The sequence below is a fragment of the Lampetra planeri genome, chromosome 24, assembly GCF_965212315.1.
Source record: "Lampetra planeri chromosome 24, kcLamPlan1.2.h2, whole genome shotgun sequence".
NCBI lineage: Eukaryota > Metazoa > Chordata > Hyperoartia > Petromyzontiformes > Petromyzontidae > Lampetra > Lampetra planeri.
Genome location: NC_136130.1, coordinates 7,452,259 through 7,472,742, shown reverse-complemented (window position 1 = coordinate 7,472,742; position 20,484 = coordinate 7,452,259). Strand labels below are relative to the sequence as shown.

At 49.5% G+C, this 20,484-nt stretch overlaps 1 protein-coding gene across 10 annotated transcripts in view; it reads left to right on the top strand.

The window, feature by feature from the left end:
* LOC144726695 (histone H2A deubiquitinase MYSM1-like) overlaps positions 1–20,484 on the top strand; it is a 30,166-nt gene that overhangs the window by 8,001 nt on the left and 1,681 nt on the right. For 5 of the 10 annotated variants that reach the window (XM_078605502.1, XM_078605505.1, XM_078605504.1 and 2 more), the window contains 14 exons: positions 1,475–1,507; positions 4,178–4,295; positions 5,051–5,149; positions 6,120–6,946; positions 7,661–7,791; positions 9,323–9,453; positions 10,541–10,618; positions 11,330–11,433; positions 12,180–12,234; positions 12,612–12,662; positions 14,744–14,818; positions 15,722–15,910; positions 16,779–16,908; positions 18,243–18,348. In XM_078605502.1, the coding sequence (XP_078461628.1) occupies positions 1,475–1,507; positions 4,178–4,295; positions 5,051–5,149; positions 6,120–6,946; positions 7,661–7,791; positions 9,323–9,453; positions 10,541–10,618; positions 11,330–11,433; positions 12,180–12,234; positions 12,612–12,662; positions 14,744–14,818; positions 15,722–15,910; positions 16,779–16,908; positions 18,243–18,348 (2,127 nt within the window). The remainder of the gene's footprint in view (positions 1–1,474; positions 1,508–4,177; positions 4,296–5,050; positions 5,150–6,119; positions 6,947–7,660; positions 7,792–9,322; positions 9,454–10,540; positions 10,619–11,329; positions 11,434–12,179; positions 12,235–12,611; positions 12,663–14,743; positions 14,819–15,721; positions 15,911–16,778; positions 16,909–18,242; positions 18,349–20,484) is intronic. The other 5 variants (XM_078605503.1, XM_078605506.1, XM_078605501.1 and 2 more) reach the window with 2 other exon arrangements.

Here is a 20,484-nt window from a genome sequence, read left to right as displayed (position 1 = left end):
GAAATCGAAACGGCGACCTCTGGATTACAAGTCCAAATGTGCCAACCGTTACACCATTTGTGGTAGCGTATCATACAGTGTGTGTGTGTAATCACTGTGGGTAGAGGTTTCATCCCTCCAGGGTAAAAGGCCTAAAAACACAGGAATGTAAATGCTCCGGCACTCTGCCACCTGTCCCTTGCCTCGTGTGACAAGTGAGGTGCCGGGCCCACGGGTGATTTACCCCCCCCCCCCGCACATGACAGGTCGCACTGACGGCTTTCGCGGCGTGCGCTCTCGAACAATTAGTCCTGCGCGTGTTCACCACAGTAGAAACCACGGGTTGGTTTTCCTTTGTTCTTTAAGTCGAAAAGTTCGGCGAGCTTCAAGGTGGGCAAAATTGCAACTTTGCAAAACGTACAGCGCTGTGGCACAACTCGATGTTCTTGTTATGATCACAAAGGGACCCCTCCCCCCCTCCCCTCCATGTGTTATTCAGAGGTTTGAGATGGATCAGGTTGACGTTTTTTTTTATATAGTATTCATGTTTGAAAATACCCAGGATGAAGCCCTTAACACACCGTGTTGGTTTGTTTGATTATACTTCACCACGTTGGTCAGTGCGGGTTTTGGGGGGCACCGTGACTGGTTTTAGGCATCACTCCTGATGGTTGGGATTAGAACTCGGGTCTCTGCGTTCAGAGTGCAGTGCGCTCGCCTCTGTGTCACCGCTCAAGCGCCACATATGGTCTGCTGATGTAAATGAACGCTATACATGTTTATTTGTATATTATAAAGCAATATAGAAGTTGCTTGTACAATAATCTGTTAAAGCATTTAGTCAGTTGGACATCACATGTGCAAAATCTAACTTTCCTTTATCTAAACATTGAGACTGCAAGTCTCTCTTTCAGTTGAGACCGAGGTGTAACTCACATGAGATTAAATATAGAAGCAATCATCACCCCCTCCTGGCAGACTAATGCCTGCTTGGAGGCCAGGTTTCGGACTCACTTTGTGGTACCCCGGCGTGAAAAAGCACGTTCTCAAAAACGAACCGCTGTCATTACGATTACAGGGCAGATACGAGGAGCACGAGGCAGTGTTGTAACATTGAAAATCGCAATAAGTGGAAGGTGTAGTTCGCCGATGTTTTCCGGTAGTTCCGAGTGTTGCTCAGCTTGATGTTCGTCTTCTCGCTGCACGTGCCGGGAGCATCAGGAACTGAACCAAATTAATTTCATTTTTTTTTTACTGAAACGACATGTGTCACGCTGAAAAATAAAAACATCCAAAACACATCGGAGAACTATGTGCATAACCGCAAAAACTAACGTCGGTAAAAATTGAAGGTGTCCGTAAACCAAACTCATTAATGTCCGTGCGCGAACTGGCGACTTGCGGACATTTTCTCAAACCCCCACGGCAGTGCACGTTGACAGCGTTCAAACAGAGCTCGTTTTTAATTTCGTGTTCTATCTCCTCCTCTTGGCAGCCCCGTGAAAAGAAAATCTGCCAAAGGCAAGGGGTGAGTGGATCGAAATCACCGCCACTCGTGTACGAAGTAAAGTATGTATGTGTGTTTGTTGAACTTCTTTCGCATGGTGCATAGCCAACCGTGCTAATCGGAGGTACACGCATTCACCAAACACATCGGAGCAAATTCCTCATTGCTGACAATAACAAGCAGTGCAGTCGTACAACATGTGTCACGTTGGGACGGTCATGTGAGTACTGTAAAATGTATAGGTAGAGGAGCAGCCCTGCATCTTCTTGCTGACACCACTGCTTGCGGGGAATGGCTTACGGTAGACGGGAGCACGAGATAGCACCTCCCTCTAGAGTCTAGAGGGTGTCTTAGCCGACTCTTTCACGCCGTCCAGATATCTGAAACAGGTCAGAGTACCAACACTTTACAAAGCACCGCACGTGACCTTGCCAATCGACTCGCTGTGGTGCACTAAATTGTACTGCTGGGTGGACTGAGGCGGGTGTGGGGTGGGGAATAAAATAAAAAAATACTTGCCCATTATTTCAACTGCTGCACCGGAAGATCAGATCGAACTGGGCGACCCCTAGATTGCAAGTTCAGTGTGCTAACAATTACACCGCGGCAGCGTCCCTTGAGGAATGTAGCGCAGGCATATTGAATAAGAGCAGCTGTGTTTGGCGCAAAGTCCAGTGATCTTTTTGTGGCAGCTACACGCTTAACACAACGATGACGGATTCTGTTGGGGAAATCCTATATTTGACGTAGATTAGGAAAATTGCTTTTAGACAACTCCGTGTTTAAAGGAAGACGCAACTCAAAACACACATCGCTTACCTTGTAGCTCAGTGCCGAGAAGCTGTGTCCCAGGCATTGCGACACGAATGTAATGTAAAGCTTCGTAATTAAATGTAACAAAAATGTAAGTAACAGCTCAGGCGAACACACCATCACAGTGTGACACGTTAATATACACAGGAGTGATGCGACAGTTACTTAACTTCCGCACACCGAACTCATACTTCAACAGAGGAATTTTTAATTATACAGGTTTTTTTTTTGCTTAGATCGTGTAAATATATGAATGTGTCCTTAAACCCGCCACACCCGACACAGCCAATTAGTAAGGTTTGTCACGTAAACAGAACATGCCAATTCGTTTAACGTCACATATATTTACACGATCTAACCCAAAAAAAACTGAATTGCAGATGATATTGGTCGCGAAAGCCTCCGTGTTAAGATAAATTCACGTTAAAAAAGGGTCACACTCATGTCAGATAGCCCAGAACGCACAGCCCATAGCGACATTTATTTACTACGAGCTAAGTTACCCGGCTTTGCACGGGTCTCAGTAATACAGGCTGGGCAGGGTAATTAATTGAAGGCAGCTGAACCTTGCCACTGGAGCAGCATAGCCCTGTAGGTTGTCCTTTCCAGGTCATCGTATGGCAGTAGCTGCAAGAAGTAGACATGGAAGCAATACAAACTAATGGATCGGAAGCGTAAATTAAGTGAGGGCAGTATGAAAAGGCAGACTTTTCCATGAGTACTATCTAGTATTATAGAACATTTCATAATGTGTTTGCGCGTGTGGCAAACCGGGAGTAGTGATAATGACCTGGGCTTTTGTACATGGCGAGAGAGGGGCGGGGGGGTGTACAGCGGCGGGCAGGTGAGCAGGGAAGTTATAAATAGTGCTAAAACACACTCGCACATCCTTGACTATGCATGGGGATTTTGGGGTGTGTCGGCTTCATGGTGTTGGCGAAATTTGTTTCACACACACACACCCGCAAAGGCTACTTTATTTTTATAGATATAATAGCATTTTTGTTCTCGAAACACAACTGTACACATAGTTTGACTGTGACCAAATCACTCGGAATGCGCCTTATCTCACCAGATCTCAGAAGCTAGATAACGATGACCTGCGCGAAAACCACGCACAATAGTTGCTATAGGTTGTGGAGCTATGTGGTGAGTTGCCGGCGGAGGTGAAAAAATATCCGTTGTTGTACTATACTTTTATGCTACCACGTCTATACTCCCAACCTCCACCAACGTGTAGTGCAACTTCCCCGACCGTCACGGCGTGGGGCAGCCCTCATTCGTCAGTGGATTGACAAGCAAGCGCTGCATGCAAACATGACGTATCAGGGTAGTTGTTGGCAAAAGTACACTTTATATCGGTGTTTGGCAAAAACATGTATTATTTTGAACTTCTTTCGCACCGTACATAGCCAACCGTGCTAATCGGGGGTGCGGGGGAAAGACAACAAACTAAACAAAAACAGCAGTTTTCAAGAAATTCGTGTTCAATCTCGATTTAAAAGTGTATGGCTCCAGAAGGAAAAGCGTTCCCGACGGCCGCAGAAGCGCATCTGAAAGCGCGCCGTGACCGTCCTTGTTCGATGGCTCGCCAAAAGCCACTGCGAGGATGACCGGAGTTAGTGTGATTGTTTATGTTCCTTGAGATCAGCAAGGTAAAATGTCAATGTCTCCGTTACCAAATGACAGTGCAGCGCCTTTACATTAAGATGTGAAGCTCGGGCAGTCTCAAGTGCTCAACACAAATAGCACGTGTAAGACCGACCGTCTGGATGACAGAGAAGCTTCGATACGCACATCGAAGGAATCCAACCCAATGTGGATTTCGAGGGACCGAGTGATGGCACGGCTAAGCTGCGTGTGTGTGTCTTGTCGCAGGAAAGCGGCCGGTAAAACATGTGGTACCTCCTTCTCCACCGGTGGTGGCGGCAGTGGTGGCGGCGGCAGACACGGTCTCTGGAGCTCCTCGGAAAAGGCCGCTTTTGAGGAAGGGCTGGTAAATGAATGCGTGCAGTCGCCACGTTTCCTTGAAGGTTGTAATGAGCCTCGCTGACGCTTGTGATTGTTGCGACGGTCTTTAACTACGACACTGTTCCTGTAACACGGAACCCACGACCAAATCACCCAGAATACGTTCCGATCTTTTCAGGCCTCGAGGCGATCACCATGCATAACACGTGCTATAGGCTTCCCTGCAGTGCTGCATTCTGTGCTGTAGAGAGCAGTGCAGAAAAATCTGATTAACTATACTACTATGCTTCTGCATACATGCTCCCCGCCTTCAATGACCTGCACTGACCAGCGTGGTGAAGTATGGTTGTATAACCCCCACACGACCCTCGCGGCGTCGGGATTTCCTCATGCATTGGTGGAAAAAGGGCCGTTACGTGTACATTGGAAGACAGAATGGCGTTGAAGTGGAAAGGCCTTTTTTCTGCAGTGCATAGGTTATAGCCGCCTATGATGATGATCAACCCTAGAGTGATGGAGTTACTCCAGATATCATGAATACCTGTTTATAGGTGTGTCAATATAATCACAATTCTCTCTGAGAATAGGCCTTCAACGCTGAGTTGATTGAGTGCTGGACTGCGTATCTTGGTGGTATGGTTGTTGCTTTATACAATCGCATCCTGTTCACATTTTTTTTTTGTTCAGAGAGCTTCTAAGGCTATAAATAAAGATCTCCGTCCAGCAGTGGCTGGATGAAAGTTGACGATGCTCATGGCGACGGTTTCTCTTTTCATCCAGGCACAGTATGGGAAGAGATGGACGAAGCTATCTGAGTTGATTCCATCGCGCACGCTGCTGCAAGTCAGGAGCTACGCACGGCACTACCTCAAACACAAGGTGGGTCGCACGGGAGGCCATAGGCGCAGTTTATCTTCTTGCGCTCGCGTGCGTTGCAAGAGGGAGCCATGAGTCGGGCAGCGTAATGCAGCCGTGGCGTTTTAGTTAGACAATGGGAAATTATAACCTGACAACACTGGACAGGTGAGTTCCAGCAATTAGCCATAAATTATCTGGATAATTGCGAAGTTTGTATGCCATGGTTTTTTATTTAATTTTTATTTTCGTTTTGAAAGTCGCACATCTCATTGCCTGGTTCTCTGAGATAAAGAATAATGTTTTTTTAAACTGTCTGAAAATGTTAAACACTTTTTTTTGCTGACAAAATCTTTTTCTTGTAATTAGAGTTTTCAGGGTGGTCCTGGTTTGGGATATTTTTCCGGTTCCTTTTCATTTTCAAGGAGTGTTTTCATTGTGGGGACAAGAGCGGAGTACCTTGAGATACCCCCCCCCCTCCCGCATGAGAAGGAATATCACTCGAAAGATTCGCAGAGGCATGATCCTAAACCCGCTTGCCGTACTGCCATCTCTTGGTTCGTTGCCTCGCAGCGCAGCAGGTTTGGGAGTGTCACATATCTGCACGTGATCCATCCAACCCTTGCCTCCAAAGCCGCTGCATCACAAGCATGTGCCACCAAGCCCGGCCGCCGCTCCTGATGTCTATGGTCCCATTTCTGTTGTATCTGACGGGGAGTTACTGCAGCATCTACAGTCGATGATAGATATGAAAACAGATGACGATATTGTATATTCTGGGGTTTCTCGAATGCCAATGCTCATGATGCACTCCAGTGTGCCTTTTCACGTCTTCCACATTTTCTTTGAATGCAAATTAAGTCATTATAAGCTACATGCGTACGATGATTGCTAAACCGCGTCACGGGGAACACACTCACGCGCGCGCCCTAGACGTCTTTGATATCCAGTTGTCCGGAGCACCAAAGTTTGTTTCGGTTACGCGTTTGATCAGCAGAATAGGTTAACCGGCAGCGGCAACGGCTCCGAGTTCACGGCGGGTTCCTCCGGCTCGGGCTCGGAGACTGCCGTCGCTTCGGGCGACTCCACCCAGCCTCTGGTGGGCGGGCTGGCGGGGAGCGAGACGGTGCGCGTGCGGACGCTGTCCGACGGCTCCGACTCCGAGGTGGAGGTGGACGTCCTGGAGAATGAGCGGGGAACCGGCTCGGAAGCTTCCGACACGGAGGACGAGAGGGAGGGTGGCGAGCGAGGAGGACGAGTAGGAGGGTGCGACGTGACTGGGCGGAGCGGTGACCGTGGCGACACCGCTCCGGCTGTGTCAAGCAGCGAGCTGGATGACCACGCGGCGGCGGTTCTCGAGCTGTGTCCGACACCACGTGGCGAATCTGACGTGAAACAGAGAAAGGGGAACGATGCTGACGATGACAATGACGATGCTGGCGGTGGCGTGGGCAGTGGTGGAGGTGGTGGTGACTGTGACAACTGTAACATTCCGGAAGAGAGAAACGTCGCGGACAAATTTGATGGCACGGAGCTGGAGGAGCCGTCTCAGCGGAAAGACGCGGACGACGACGCCGGCAGCAGCGGCGGGCGGCAGGACGACCAAAACAAGCATAACGAGGAGTACGAGGAAGAGGAGGAGGAGGAGGAGAGCGAGGAGGTGGAGGAGGAGGGGGCGGCGGCACCTTTACAGGAGCTGGTGCTGGAGCCGGATGTGATCACTGATGCAGAGAGGAGAGCGAGCGAGGAGTTTTTCCAGGGGAGGCCTTCAAAGACGCCCGAGCGCTATTTAAAGATCCGCAACTACATCGTGGAGGAATGGTATGCTTGTTCAATGAGACGAATCCAGACAATTTGACAAAAGTCATGATGCATGTGCAGGGATCCAACGTGTTTGTCCTCAAAAGTATTTAGTTAGGGGCATGGAAGCCGACAGCTAACTGTATATTAGAATTAAATATGTTTTCGCTGTATCCAAAGTTTTCGGGCTGTTTTTGAACAGGGTAAGTCCCGAATAGCAACGAAACTTAATGGTACAATTTCATTCATATTTACTCTTCATTACGAGAGGGTGCCCCCTCCCGCGTTACAGACAGACATGGCTATTGCGTAAACACTTTCAGCTATTGGTTGGAGAGCGTTAAAGAGATGCAATGCTCTTGTAGCTACACACCGAGGCTGTTTGTGAGATCCTGCTCTGCCTGTGGGCAGTGGTAGTGCAGCGATTAGCGTGCTCCGCTACGAACCCGGCAGCCCGGGTTTGATTTCCGCTCACCGTCAGCCTGGTACGGTGTGTAAATATCACCGCTAGCGGGACAAAGGCGGCTGAAGGTGTGGTGCTAGTCACCCACCCGCTCGTGTGCCGCGCCGGTCTTCATAGGAGCTCGCTAACAGCACTTGCCCTAACAGTCTGTTCAAGGCTAATATGGAGGATATTTTTTTAGGTTTTGTTATATCTGTATGCACATGAGCAAGCCCACATATGTATTTGCTGTCTTAAGGCATTACGAGTGATCTTCGTCTGTTGGCTCCCAGGGAGAGAATCCGTCCGCGCTACCTCAACAAGACGGCCGTGCGATCCGGCCTCAAGAACTGCGGTGACGTCAACTGCATCGGCCGCGTGCACACGGCTCTTGAGCGGCTCGGAGCCATCAACTTCGGCTGCGGTGAGCCCTGATGCAGCACCGCCATCTGGGCTGGTATAGTGCATGGGTGGGTCGGTGGGTGGGTGGGTTGTGCTCTGTGGGGGTGTGCGAGAACGAATGGGTGGATGATGTGAGGTGTTAGGTAGGTAGATTGGTGGTGTGGTGTGGTGATGCCATGGTTGGGTGAGTGGGTGGGTGGCTTGGTAGCAAGTAGGTGGGTAGCTGGTCTGGTGAGGGCATGGGTGGGTTGGTCGTTAGGTGGCTTTGTTGGTGGTTGAGTGGCTGTGTGGGTAGCGGCTGGTTGGTGTGGTGAGGGTGTGGGTGGGTGGGTGGGTTGGTAAGTGGGTGTTAGGGTTGCCACGGTTTGGCAATACTATGATACATCATACGATAATAGTATCCACAAAAATCATATCGTCGGTTTTGCTAAATGTTATGTCATGGTTGCCATTGTTTGTGCAGTTTTTCTTTTATATTGTTTTCTGGACAAAATATAACAAAATATAGCAGACTCAATGAAAATTATACTCTTTGGTTCTTTCGGTAAAGCCACGTAGGTATAAAATAAAATAAATTACGACGTTTGGGGCGCAACACAAGCGTCCGTCATCATAAATCACCTACGTGATTTATTTTATTTTATACCTACGTGACTTTACCGAAATAACCCAAGAGTATGGATTCCTGCAGTCACGAAAGCTTTAAATCAAGATCAATGAAAATTGTATATGAATAGCTAGTATCCAATAAATTAATGATTGTTAAACTGTTTCCCCGAGTTACTGAAGGGGTGGTGATAAGAGTTAGTTAATTATTTTCTATGTAACTGACAGCATGTGCATTGTAAGTGTTCTAGATTCCGATGGCTGGAAAGCCATATGGCAAGATTAAGTCGAAACAACTACAGTTGAATAACATTCGTGATCTATTTTGTACCCGAAGCACAGAGAAGCGCACAAAGAATGCAACATAAATCACGAGACTGTGAGAAACTGATATCGCGATTATTGTCATATCACAATTTTTTTTATCTTGTATCATATCGTGAAAAGTTATATCGCCACCACCCGAGTGAATGAGCGGGTGTGCAGGTCAGGAAGCTTAGAGGGGCCAGTCGGTGTGAGAGAGGGGAGAGGAGAGGGGCAGCAGTGGTGATGGGGAGAGGGGCGGGGGGGGGGGGCAGGCAGGGGGAGGTGGCGACAGACAGTAGTGGGCGAGAGGTCAGCAACCTCTCACTCGGCCTATCCGTCCCAGGCCAAGAAACTCTGTGTTCCGCACTGCTCCCGATTGACTACGGGAATTGGCATCACATACCTCCCCCGCCTATTTGTAGCGGATGCAATTTAAAAATAACCGGGTGGAGACACCGGATCTTGGCAGGTGGTGAGAGCCTTGAGGGTTGCCGCGACGTCACAAGCCGCTCCGCTTACTGTAGGCGCTGCCTCGCTCCACTACGGTTTGGCTCCACGGTGATCGGCATCAACGCCATTCCTCCCAACCTCACCCAAAAACCTCCCCGGCCCCTCCCCTCTGTGTTGTTCCTCCACTGCAGAGCTGGCGGTGTGCAAGCGCCCGCGGGTGGTGGGTGGCGCGCGTGGTGGTGTGGGGCGTGGTGGCACGGGCTGGCCTGATGGGGCTGATGATGATGGTTCCGTCGCGCTGGCACACAGGCTACAGTCCATGGTGAGTGGCCGTTTACTTTCTCGCTGAATGTTCTCAGGGCCACTGGTAGACTGTATGTATGTTGAACTTCTTTCGCACCGTACGTAGCCAACCGTGCTAATTGGAGACTCGTAGTCGGCATGTGCCTAATAATCTTCATCGTATTCAAGTCCCTAGGCCTATTGGGCCTTTGTGACATGACCGTTTCCTTTACTGATATCTCTTTCCAATTCTCTCACTATGGCTGTGACTAATTGCCGCAGCCATGGCAAGAGTTTCTGGGTACTCAACCCTGGACAGATCTGGCTGAAGTTAAGCCCCGATGGTGAGTGGTGGTGGCAGCGGTTGCGATGATGATTGTAGTCGCAGGGCAGTTTGCCCGGATTGAAAGGCATCTTGACGGCACCGGTGAAGGCTGCCCCACTCATCGGCAAAGCCTATGACGCCAACGGGGCGAGGTTACATGACTGTGTGGATTGGCCTCGTGGGCTGCATCATGTTTACATGGTTCAAACAGCGATCAGGTAGAGCATCGTACCTGGTTCCTGTTGTGGGCTACAAGTGTCTCCGTTGGTTCGACAATTAAGAAGATTTTGCTTGATCAGTAACGGCTTCTTAATGACTTTGAGCTGTGTAACGAGTGGTGACATACAGTGCAGCGTATTTGATGATCAGTTTTTCTGAGAAGCTGTAGCTATTCCTCCTGCACGGATCAATCAACTCGCCCCATTCGTAAATAACATTCCCATGGACCACAAAAAATATAGAACAGGATGAAATTTTACATGATTTTATTTTTTATGCAGTCATTGATGAATGGGCTAAATACATCAACTCTGACTCATTTTCAATATTGAGAACTAATTTCTTTAAAATTGCTTTTTGTATTCAGTTTGTTGTCCTTCCACCCGCACCTCCGATTTGCACGGTTGGCTACGTACGGTGCAAAAGTTCAACATGCGCACATACATACACTTGATAACTCGGATTAATCACAGGTGGTGGCTTCCTGCATTCAAACGCAGAATCTCAGCAGCGCCGACTCAACGTCTCTGAACTTCTGAGTCACCCCACCACCGGAAACTCTTCCTCCTTTTGATTTCTGCAGCGCACGAGGAAGCGACGTGTGAGAGACTCCTCGGGAAACTGGTGCAGCGAGCGCGAGCTGGAGGGACAGACGTACGAGGTACGGAGACATTTCACTCGTGTTCCCCCCTCCTTCTCACGTACGTGAGCGTTCATTTACAATGAAAGCCACAGCAGCCACCGTCGCCCGCTGCGTGCGGTCTGCTGTCGTCAGTGGCTTGCTCGCGTTGTTTGCTCGGTGTGACTAAATCAGAATCTTCATTTCGACTGCAGGAATCCATAATTACCCAGCAATACGCCGGCAGTCGTCAGATCTCAGAAACTGAGCGCGGTTAAGCCCCGGCTAGTGACTTGGACGCGTGACCGCCATGCATAATCGTCGTTGTAGGCTCCTGCAGGGCTGCGTTGGGGGCATCAGAGGGCAGTGCCCCAAAATCCATTGTCGTACTCCCGTTTCTATGTTCCCAGTCTTCACCAAACCCACATTAACCAGCGTCTTACAGTATGGCTAATTAACCCCCCATGCCCTGCACGGAGTGGGCCGGCACTCTCCCATCATTCGAGTGACAAAGGGCTACACGCGTGCATATTTTTTTATTGTTGTATTACATTGTTATTGTAATACCACACTTTTTTACAATCTCCACTACTGATCGAAAAAACATCCCTCAAACCTGAAGAATTTTTCACCACCGAATATTATTGGCGAACGTCGATGGATCGGGGGGAGGCCTTCGTTTCACCAGTGGGATAGAGCATGGCCCTTGCCGACGGTGCCGATGGTGACGAGTGCTGCTGTGTGACTGCAAAGCACCTGACGGCAGAGGAGCTGGCGGAGAGGAGACGACGCCAGGAGGCGGAAGAGGAGGCGCGGCGAGCAGAGCGCGGGACGCGGCCTCAAAAGCGACCGCGCGGGTGTGACCGCTCTCCCTGCTACCGCACCGCCACCATCATAAACAACATCATACACACCGCCACAGCCACACGGTCACACACACACCATCATACACACCGCCACACCATTGTACAGGCCACAGCGTCACACCATCGTACACACCGTCATAGCGCCACAGGCACACCACCACACCATCATACACATAGCCACTGCCACACCATCATACACAGTCACACCCACACCGTCACACCACCACACCATCATACACACCATCATACACATAGCCACTGCCACACTGCCACACCATCATACTGTCACAGTCACACCCACACCGCCACACCACCACAGCCATACCGTCAACCCGTCATACAAACCGTCACACCACTACAGCCACACCATGATCCATAACCAACATTGTCCCACCACCACCCGAACACCAATAATATGTACCACCCTGCCCATTCCACCAACTCACTGTCCCATTGCTCCACCGCCAACATTGCCCCATCGCCCTGTTCCCTCCATTCATCCCACCACACTTCCTGACTCACTGCCCCACTATATTCTTTCCAAATGACCCGTATATTCCACCACCATCGAAACCATTGGTATCCCTGCCACCATCCCATCATCGATACCACCACCACCACAATAATAATATAATCAAACTATACACAACCTACATCTCAAATTAATTAAACTGATTGAGGGAATAAGGATCTTGATATAGCATGTACTAATCGTTGTTGTCGTCATCCCTATGTAGTTCTCTGTGCCCCTTCCGGCTGGTGCCGTGTTCTTCGTTCACAGCAGACAGGCCGGTACGTCCGCACAGCACAAGAGCCGTCCTGTTTCCATGCGGCATCGTTCTTTCTGTGTTCGTGTTGTTTCACCCCGCATTGTCGCACCCTCCAGATTCGACTTCACCGCCCACCAGCGGCCGACAGTAACGAACGACGCTGTCAATGGCATCGTCCTTGCTCATTTACCCTGCCACTCATTCGCCAGTTTCCACAAATTGTTCGGTCGATAAGCCCCGGCAGCTCTTCGAGCCGTGCGAGAGAATGTCAGGGGGGGTGGGGGGGGGGCATGCGTTGACTCGGAGGCTCGGATCTCGGTGCCCCTGACGCGTTTGTACGTTCGACCTGACCGCGAAACATCGGTTAAATCCTCTCCCTGTTGTTTCCCCCCGTCGCAGGCTCCGTTCCGAGTTTTGGTGCGCGCAGACGCCTTGATCGTGATGGACATTGTGAGTGGCGCGCGCGTGTACGGTAACGTTGCTGGCAAATTGACGTGAGAAGCGTAAACTGTTCATGACTTAAAAACTAATTAAATAGGTAAGCAGGTTTGTTTTGATGGCAAGGCGCTTTTGTCAATCGATGAAATGTTATTTCCTCTGGGTAATGAATTGCCAACCTGGGTCACTGCCAATACCATTAAGGACACATCGAAGCAACTGGGTAGCTGGAGGGGGAGGTTGGTTGGGTGATTTGTCCAGGATTCCATTTAAGGATTCAGCCATCTATGATTAAACCGGATTCTCATGAGCAACCAGATAATAGTCTCAGTCCAGTCACCAATAACCAGAGGTGGGACAAAGTCATTGTTATGCAAGTCCAAGTCGAGTCGCAAGTCATCAAATTCATGACTCGAGTCTGACTCGAGTCCAAGTCACATGACTCGAGTCCACACCTCTGCCAATAACTGTACAAAAAAGAAGATAAATATTTGGTTGATTGCTGATGCGACGAACACTCATTGCATGCCATATATAATAGGTGTGCACCTAGTGTGACTAAAGATGCCTATTAAAGTGACTTCAGATTTAAGTCATAATAATAATGCAATTTATCACACGCATAATTTCAGACAAAGCCATATGCCCGACAAAAACAGATGAACGTCTCTTTCATCATCATCACCATCATCATTTTCCGGGACTGTGCTCTGACGCAGAGTGGTGCACTGCTCGCCGCGACATTTCCGAGTAGATATTTGTCATCTCTTGCCGTTAACACCAGTGGCACAGCTGGCATATAATTCGAAGAAAGGAAACGCAAATCAAAGGGGGGAAAGCATCTTCTAAAGGAGTGGACAAAGCTGGCGGGCAAACGCAGGGGGCCGAATGACCGCGGTGCAAGAGCCGCTCGACCGTCAACAACGATTTAACGGGAAGCGCTGGATTTATTGACCCAAGCTGGAGACAACATGTTTTCATTAATAACTTGGGACAATAAATAGTTTGGTGGCCGTGGTTAAAGCACTGACGCATCGACTTAGAACAAGAAAATAGAAAGAGAAGGAACAACAACAAAAAAAACTACGAAAATAAGGGAATCCGTGTTTAAATTTTCTTTCGGGGGTAAAGTTGAGCGGGCCGGTGCGGTGTGGGGGGCGATCGGGGCTTTGAAAGGGGACCCTGTTATCAGGGCCACCGGGAGAACTGAAGGTCGCAACCCCCGTGCTCCCGTTGTGCCCGACTCATCGTGACTGGGTGGGGGGGGGAAATGGCAAAGCCCGAGACGCGGCGTAACAACAAACACGGAGAGCGGGTTTAGCAGAGACTTCACAAGGGAAGTCAGGTGCAGAAACATCGTTCCTCCGCGTGGGTGCATTGGGGGAGTTGATCCTCCATTGCTTTTGCGACCTCACAGTGTGTAAACACTCACATGTGGCTTGCCCGATTTGTAACCAAGGGAGTTCGTGGGAAAACCAATATGTTCAACATCATAAAGTCCCCTCCTGGTCCCTCCCATAGGAATGTGGAAGTTGTACCGCTGGTTGAGGACCGGCAGTGAAGATGGAAGATGAACATTTCCCAATGCTCTGTTGAGCATGGGGGTGTTTGAGCGCTCGCTTAACCAACGTCAAACAATTGAATTGAGCTACTAGTGACAAAATTACATCCGTTATTTATTTGACGTGTATTTTGGCAATTTATATACCTGCAGTCATAATAAAGTATTTATCCAGAAGTCCCTCAGTTTTTCAGAGGGATCCTGTATTGAGATATTTTTGCTTCTACCTTTTGACTTCCGATCATGGGAGGAATTTGGAGTAGGCAGAGAAAAGCTGCACATATGAGATGACATTCGAAGGTCTGTGTAGATCTGTTCCCAAGTCTGCCTGCTGTGCCGCTATAATCCCGACCGCCTCACCCGCCCGGTGGATTTGGAGGTCTCCAAACACCGCGACATCCGCCAGCCCCTGCCACCGATACACTCGTTCACGGCCATGCGCGCTCCCGACGCACCCCCGCTGCGCGTCGCAAACAACAACGGCAGCCCTTTGTCATTGCGTGGCACCGTCCCTGACCCGCTTGTTCCGCAGCACGCGCACGTGTCCAGCGCTGAGGTCATCGGGCTGCTGGGTGGCCACTTCCACCCGGACCAGCAGCAGCTGGAGGTGAGGAGCCGAGAAGGGAGATCGTGAAACAGAATTTGCACGGCGCGAGTGTCACAGGATTACCGTGGCAACAGAAGGCAGTGCATCGGTAGCCATTGTACTGTACTTGTATGCTCCACCCACCTTCACCAAGCAGTTCCGTTTCTCAGGCCCCCCCCACCCCCATCTTCACCAACTTCACCAACCCGCACTGACCAGCGTGGTGAAGTATGGTCAAATAACTCCCCATGACTTGCACTTTAAGCGGAGGCCCTCATCCGGCAGTGGATTTAATAAGGACTGTTCATGCACACAAGACAGCTCAGTGGCTGACAGTATGAAAACCTTTCCCTTGCGAGACTACTGAACCAGCAGGTGTGTTGTGCTGTCGTGAAAAGCGTGCATACGTGTTTATTTCATGTGGGTGTGTGTGCGTGTACGCATGACCATTGCAGCGTACTTGTGTGTGGTGCATGTGTGCGACCACAGTCGGTGTATGTGCTGTATGCAAATGATGTTCCCCTGCGTGTGACATCATCGGTGTCTTGCGTTTGTGAGCAATCGCAAGAGTTTGTGTGCTTGTATGTTTGGGGAGGGCGGTGGCGTAATAATTAGCACGCTGTGCTACGAACCCGACGACCTAAGTTCAATTGCAGCTCATGTCAAACACCAATGGCGATAATCATACACGGTCCCGGGCCTCGCCTCGATCGACTCGGCCTTAAATGAGTACCTGGTGTGATGTATAAACATCACCACTCGGCAGACAAAGTTCGTCAAGCAAGGTGTTGACCACCCACCCTCTCATGTGGCTGTACCGGCCTTCATCGGTGCCATTCGCTAACAGCACTTGCCCTCGAAGGTCTCGTCAAAACCTCCGCGGGGATCTTTGTCTTTGTGCATGCACGACTCCGCGGTGTGAAGGTGTGTGCGGCGGAGCCGTGCGATGGCGTCAGCACGGGGCTGCAGTGCGAGATGGACGCGGTGGCGCAGACGCGGGCGAGCGAGGCGCTGCGTGCGCAGGGACGAGCGGTGCTGGGCTGGTACCACTCCCACCCGGCCTTCCCGCCCAGCCCTTCGCTGCGCGACATCGACACGCAGGCCAAGTACCAGGTACGGCGGCGCTACCCGGCCTCGCCGAGCGCGAGCAGACGCGCCCCCGGTGTTTTTATCACGCGACGTGAACACGGGTTTCGGTGGCTTTGCTTGTTAACCTCTTCCCATTGCGCTGTCCATTGCTGTGCTTCGTCGTACGTTACTGAAAGTGGTGACATATAGTTAGTCGTTTTGCTTCTGTGGGCAAAAATAGTACCTGCTATGACACATTGGATCAGAAAAAATTGTGTAACGATTGCCCCAGTTGTAACCGTATCGCAAATTGGCTGCTCTGCCACCCTGCTGGACACGTGTAAAGGATGCCGAGAGGCAACCGCTATTCGGAAATGAATAAATATACACTCACTGAGTCCGAACGGCTCCCGAGTTTGAATAGCGTGCTCGACTGTCATTGGCGAGGAGCTGTCACAGGGTGGGGAGTTCACGTAGTGGGCACCCAATCGGATTTGAAGGTGGTGAGCCATTAAAATCGGATTGGTCGTCAAGGAAAAACTAAAAGGAAATGACGAGTCGGTTGAGACACCGTTATTGGGGGAAATTAATGGGATTGGTGGAGAGTCATGAAAAGGGTGGGGAAGAGAATACAAGTAGGGTGCGGAGTGGTTTCATGGTGCCTGAACGAGTTAATCCCCTGGTATGTGACGCGCTGTGCGAAAGACGTAAGAAAGACGACGTTCAAGACTCACCGGGCTTGGAACTCCTTTACACAAATAACAATCGAACAGTTTTGTGTTCTCCTTCGCCCATACGTCCGCGTGTGCCAAACGCACACGCATGCACACACACACGTGTCCCCGTGCCTGCGTTTGTAGTACGTTCACTCGTGTCGTCGTTGCTGCTGTGGGATCGTACCTTCTCTCTGCAGGGCTACTTTGCGCAGGGTGGAGCTCAGTTTGTGGGGATGATTATCAGCCCGTACGACCCGGGCCACCCCTCTCCGCACTCCCAGCTCATGTGCCTCACTGTGACTCACGACGTCAGCCTCGAAGGCCACCGTAAGACACTATTAAACTAGTAATAATAATCATCTTTGGGTATTAATATATACAGACCTTTGTCAATCCTTCGATTGCCTCCTAATCCAAGCCCGGATCAATTTCAAGATCGCCATCGTTAAGATCCTCTGCGGACTTGCCACTCTTATCTCACTTTACTCCCCTACATGCACTCTCCTACCTATGCACTCTGATAATTCTCTCCCTCTGACCTCACTCTAATCCCCTCTGCAGTCTGGCAACTCAGGCTTTTTTTTATCAAAACCTAGTCAACTTTCAATCATTGGGAGGTCACTAATCCTCTCTCTGCTTCCCGTGTTTCTGTTCGTGCTGCTGTCGACTCCCTGTTCATGGCCAGGCGACTGTGCTCGTCTATTTACAGCCCCGAGCCAGCGGTGAAACATCCATTCATATGCCAAGTGGTGGTGGCGGCATCTGTGGAACAGCCACCCTCGTGTGCAAGACACTCTGCATTTGAAGATTCATAATTAAAGCTGCATTGACAAAGACAACATTAAATTTTCCATGTCTCTTTGCCCATGTCAACCGCTTAATCTTAAGCCTTTTAACGAGCCCTGCATGGCATTGCCAGTGACGAGTACTGGACGGCACCACCGGCACATGGGCTGGAGGGCCCCAGGAGCCAGGCTACGAATAGGAGGGAAATTGTACAGTTTGGGGGGGGGGGGGGCAGTCTCCAGTTAATTCCTCGCACCAAGGCTCATGCCAACCCAACCTACGCCACTGTCGTCCGTGTACTAAAGGCCCGAAGCGCGTTTTCGCGACTTGGGTTACGTGCCCTGTGCCGTGTGCCGTCCGTGCACACGGGGTTTGATACGGCACACAGCCATGTTTGTAAATAAACCATAGTCCCCCGAGTCCTCGCGACGGATGGTTGGAAAGACATTTTCATTAATTCGCCGTGTCATACGTGGTACTCTCAATGCATGCCAGTAATTACAGCGGAACATTTTTACTATTTTAAATTGTGGCGGGGTGTGTGGGATGAAGTGGTCTGATGAAACTTATTGACACCAAAGCACCAAATTTATGTTAGTGGTCACGATTGACATTGCACAACTTCAGGCGCTCGGATACATTTGGATGAAATGAATCGATGCCGTGTGTGTATACAGCTCTCTTTCTACCCATCTGTCCTGCAATTCAAAGCATTGACATTTTACTTGAAATGAATATTAATAGTGTACGACTTTATTGCAGTATATTTACACGTGAACAGTAAATATGCACGCATTCATGAATATTAGATTCTTAAGCTCATGATCCGAGCATCAAATCGACGTTCCCTCGCGCCCCCCCCCCCCCCGTGGCAGGTTTGCCATTTAGGCTGCAGACGGAGAAGACGGCTTTCGTGTACGATCCGCTCGACGTGCTCACCAAGGCTAGGGCCATCGCGGAGAAATACTCGACGCTACACAGGTACTGAACATAATAGAGGAAGACCAAACATACGCTACACAGGTACTGAACATTTTGGCTTGGTCCATATAGATCAGAAACGTTGACACTGATGGGGAAAATAATTGAATGGAAGTTGCAAAATACACAGTTGCCGAGAGAGAGACGCACACTTGAAAGTTAGAAGTTAAAAAACGTAAACCTATTGACTGAAAAGTAACAGTGGGCTTGGGCAGGACATGTCGCCAGAAGGGGGTGATGGCCGGTGGTGGAGACGAATGACAGAGTGGCAGTCAAAGGAGAGAGCGTGCCCAAAAGGACGTCCGCCGAGTAGATGGAGCGATGAAATCAGCTCGTGTGCAGGTGTGAGATGGATTGTTACGTCGCAAGATGGCGATGGCGTGGGAAGGCCTTCATCAAGCACAGTGGGTTTATTGTGACTATAACGATGAAATTCAATTCATCGTTAAGACATTCTGATGATGTCACTGACATCACTACCATCCGGATTCATGCGCCAATGCCATATTGGGGGACCCTGATGATTACTTCAAGGTCTTTTTTCAATTACAAAACATCAAACTCATGACAAGACAGCAGGAACAACACACAGTTTAGGTATATATCGACAAGATAAAAGCTCTTTGTTATTCTTTGCGTATGCCTTAAAATAAACAGTGCTGGAGAACATTGGTTCAGAAAGCCCATTGGCTGATTGACCTACATTTTACTTTTTAGTGATGAAACAGTCCCTTATCTCCTCATCAAGATAACACAATCTCTTACAATTAGCAGTGCTGGTGGTTCACCCTGCGACTATGCCACCTCATGGTGATGCTGCATTACTTGCAGACCGTCGCCATATTATGGTTTGTGTACTTTTCTGACCATCCCTACCAAAATGCTGACAACTTCGGAAACCCGCGGGGTTCAGTGCTTCACTTAGAGAACCACACAACTGCGTCAGCATCCGTGAATCTTCACAACACCCAAGTATTTTTTTTGTCCACCCGTGTCCGAATAAAATGTGGTGGCACGGGCATGTGGTTCGAGTTAAAGAGTACAAAGCGACCGCTATAGCCGATGCAAACGACCACATTTATTTGCTATTCCACGCGTGTTTATTTACACGGCGGGTGGATGGGTCGTGGGCTGACTAGAATTCATCCGTGCCTCGCAGCATTATCTCCTGTGGATGGGTTTCTGGGGGAGACGGTGGAGGCATGGCCAGATTAAGTTTGATAGGGAGCCTGGGCTGGTATACTTTTGGGGATGGGTGCCCTCTTTGTATCGTCGTCATCAGCAGCAGCACCCACTGATCAATCCACTACAGGATGAAGGTCTCACCAAGCCACTACCACCCCTCATGAATCTTGGGATGAAAAATGTATGTTGGTAATCGTGCACCTGAACTGTTTTCATCGCCCCATCTTCACGGTGTATATTACATTATTTACCGTTTTACCACCACCAATGTCCGATGTAAAAAAACTCCAGTTATATAGTCGTGAATTCAAGTTATAGTTTCTAGATGTAATATGCACAACGTAAAGCTAACCTCTAAGTTAGAACTATTAAACATTGGCATAAGTGGTACTAATACACTTAGTGACAGTGACTTTAATTACAAAATCACCCACATCATTTACAATTCAATGCAGTGTGCTGGGCCACAACCCCCTAAAATGCCTATGCGTTAACCCGGCCTTGGGTGCGTGTGGGTGCGCACGCGCTCTGCAAGTGCTGATCGTAGACGTTTCGCACCGCCCCCACACGTTTCTCCACCAGTTTTTTCGCTAACGTTGTTGGTAATCGTGTCCCTTTTTTAAATCCTTTATATTAAGTTCGCTTGCTTGCTTGCGTGCTTGCTTGCTTGCTTACGACCGTGCAAATCTTTCAGTCGTTTTTTAACCCACTTCCCGTGATCCAATCGAGCTGACATTTTCCACACAGACTCGTTGTGCGAGACAATTAATGTTCGTGAAAAAAATTCCCAAAATTTTACACTTTTTAGGCAAAAAAAATGTATTTTACATATATTCAAATAGAACTCATTCATGGCTTTGGCTGAACGTCACAGTGTAAGAGCCCAGAGCGTAACCCCTCCACAGGCTGTGGCGGAGTAGCGTAGTTGGTAGTGCCCTCGCTTCCCATGCC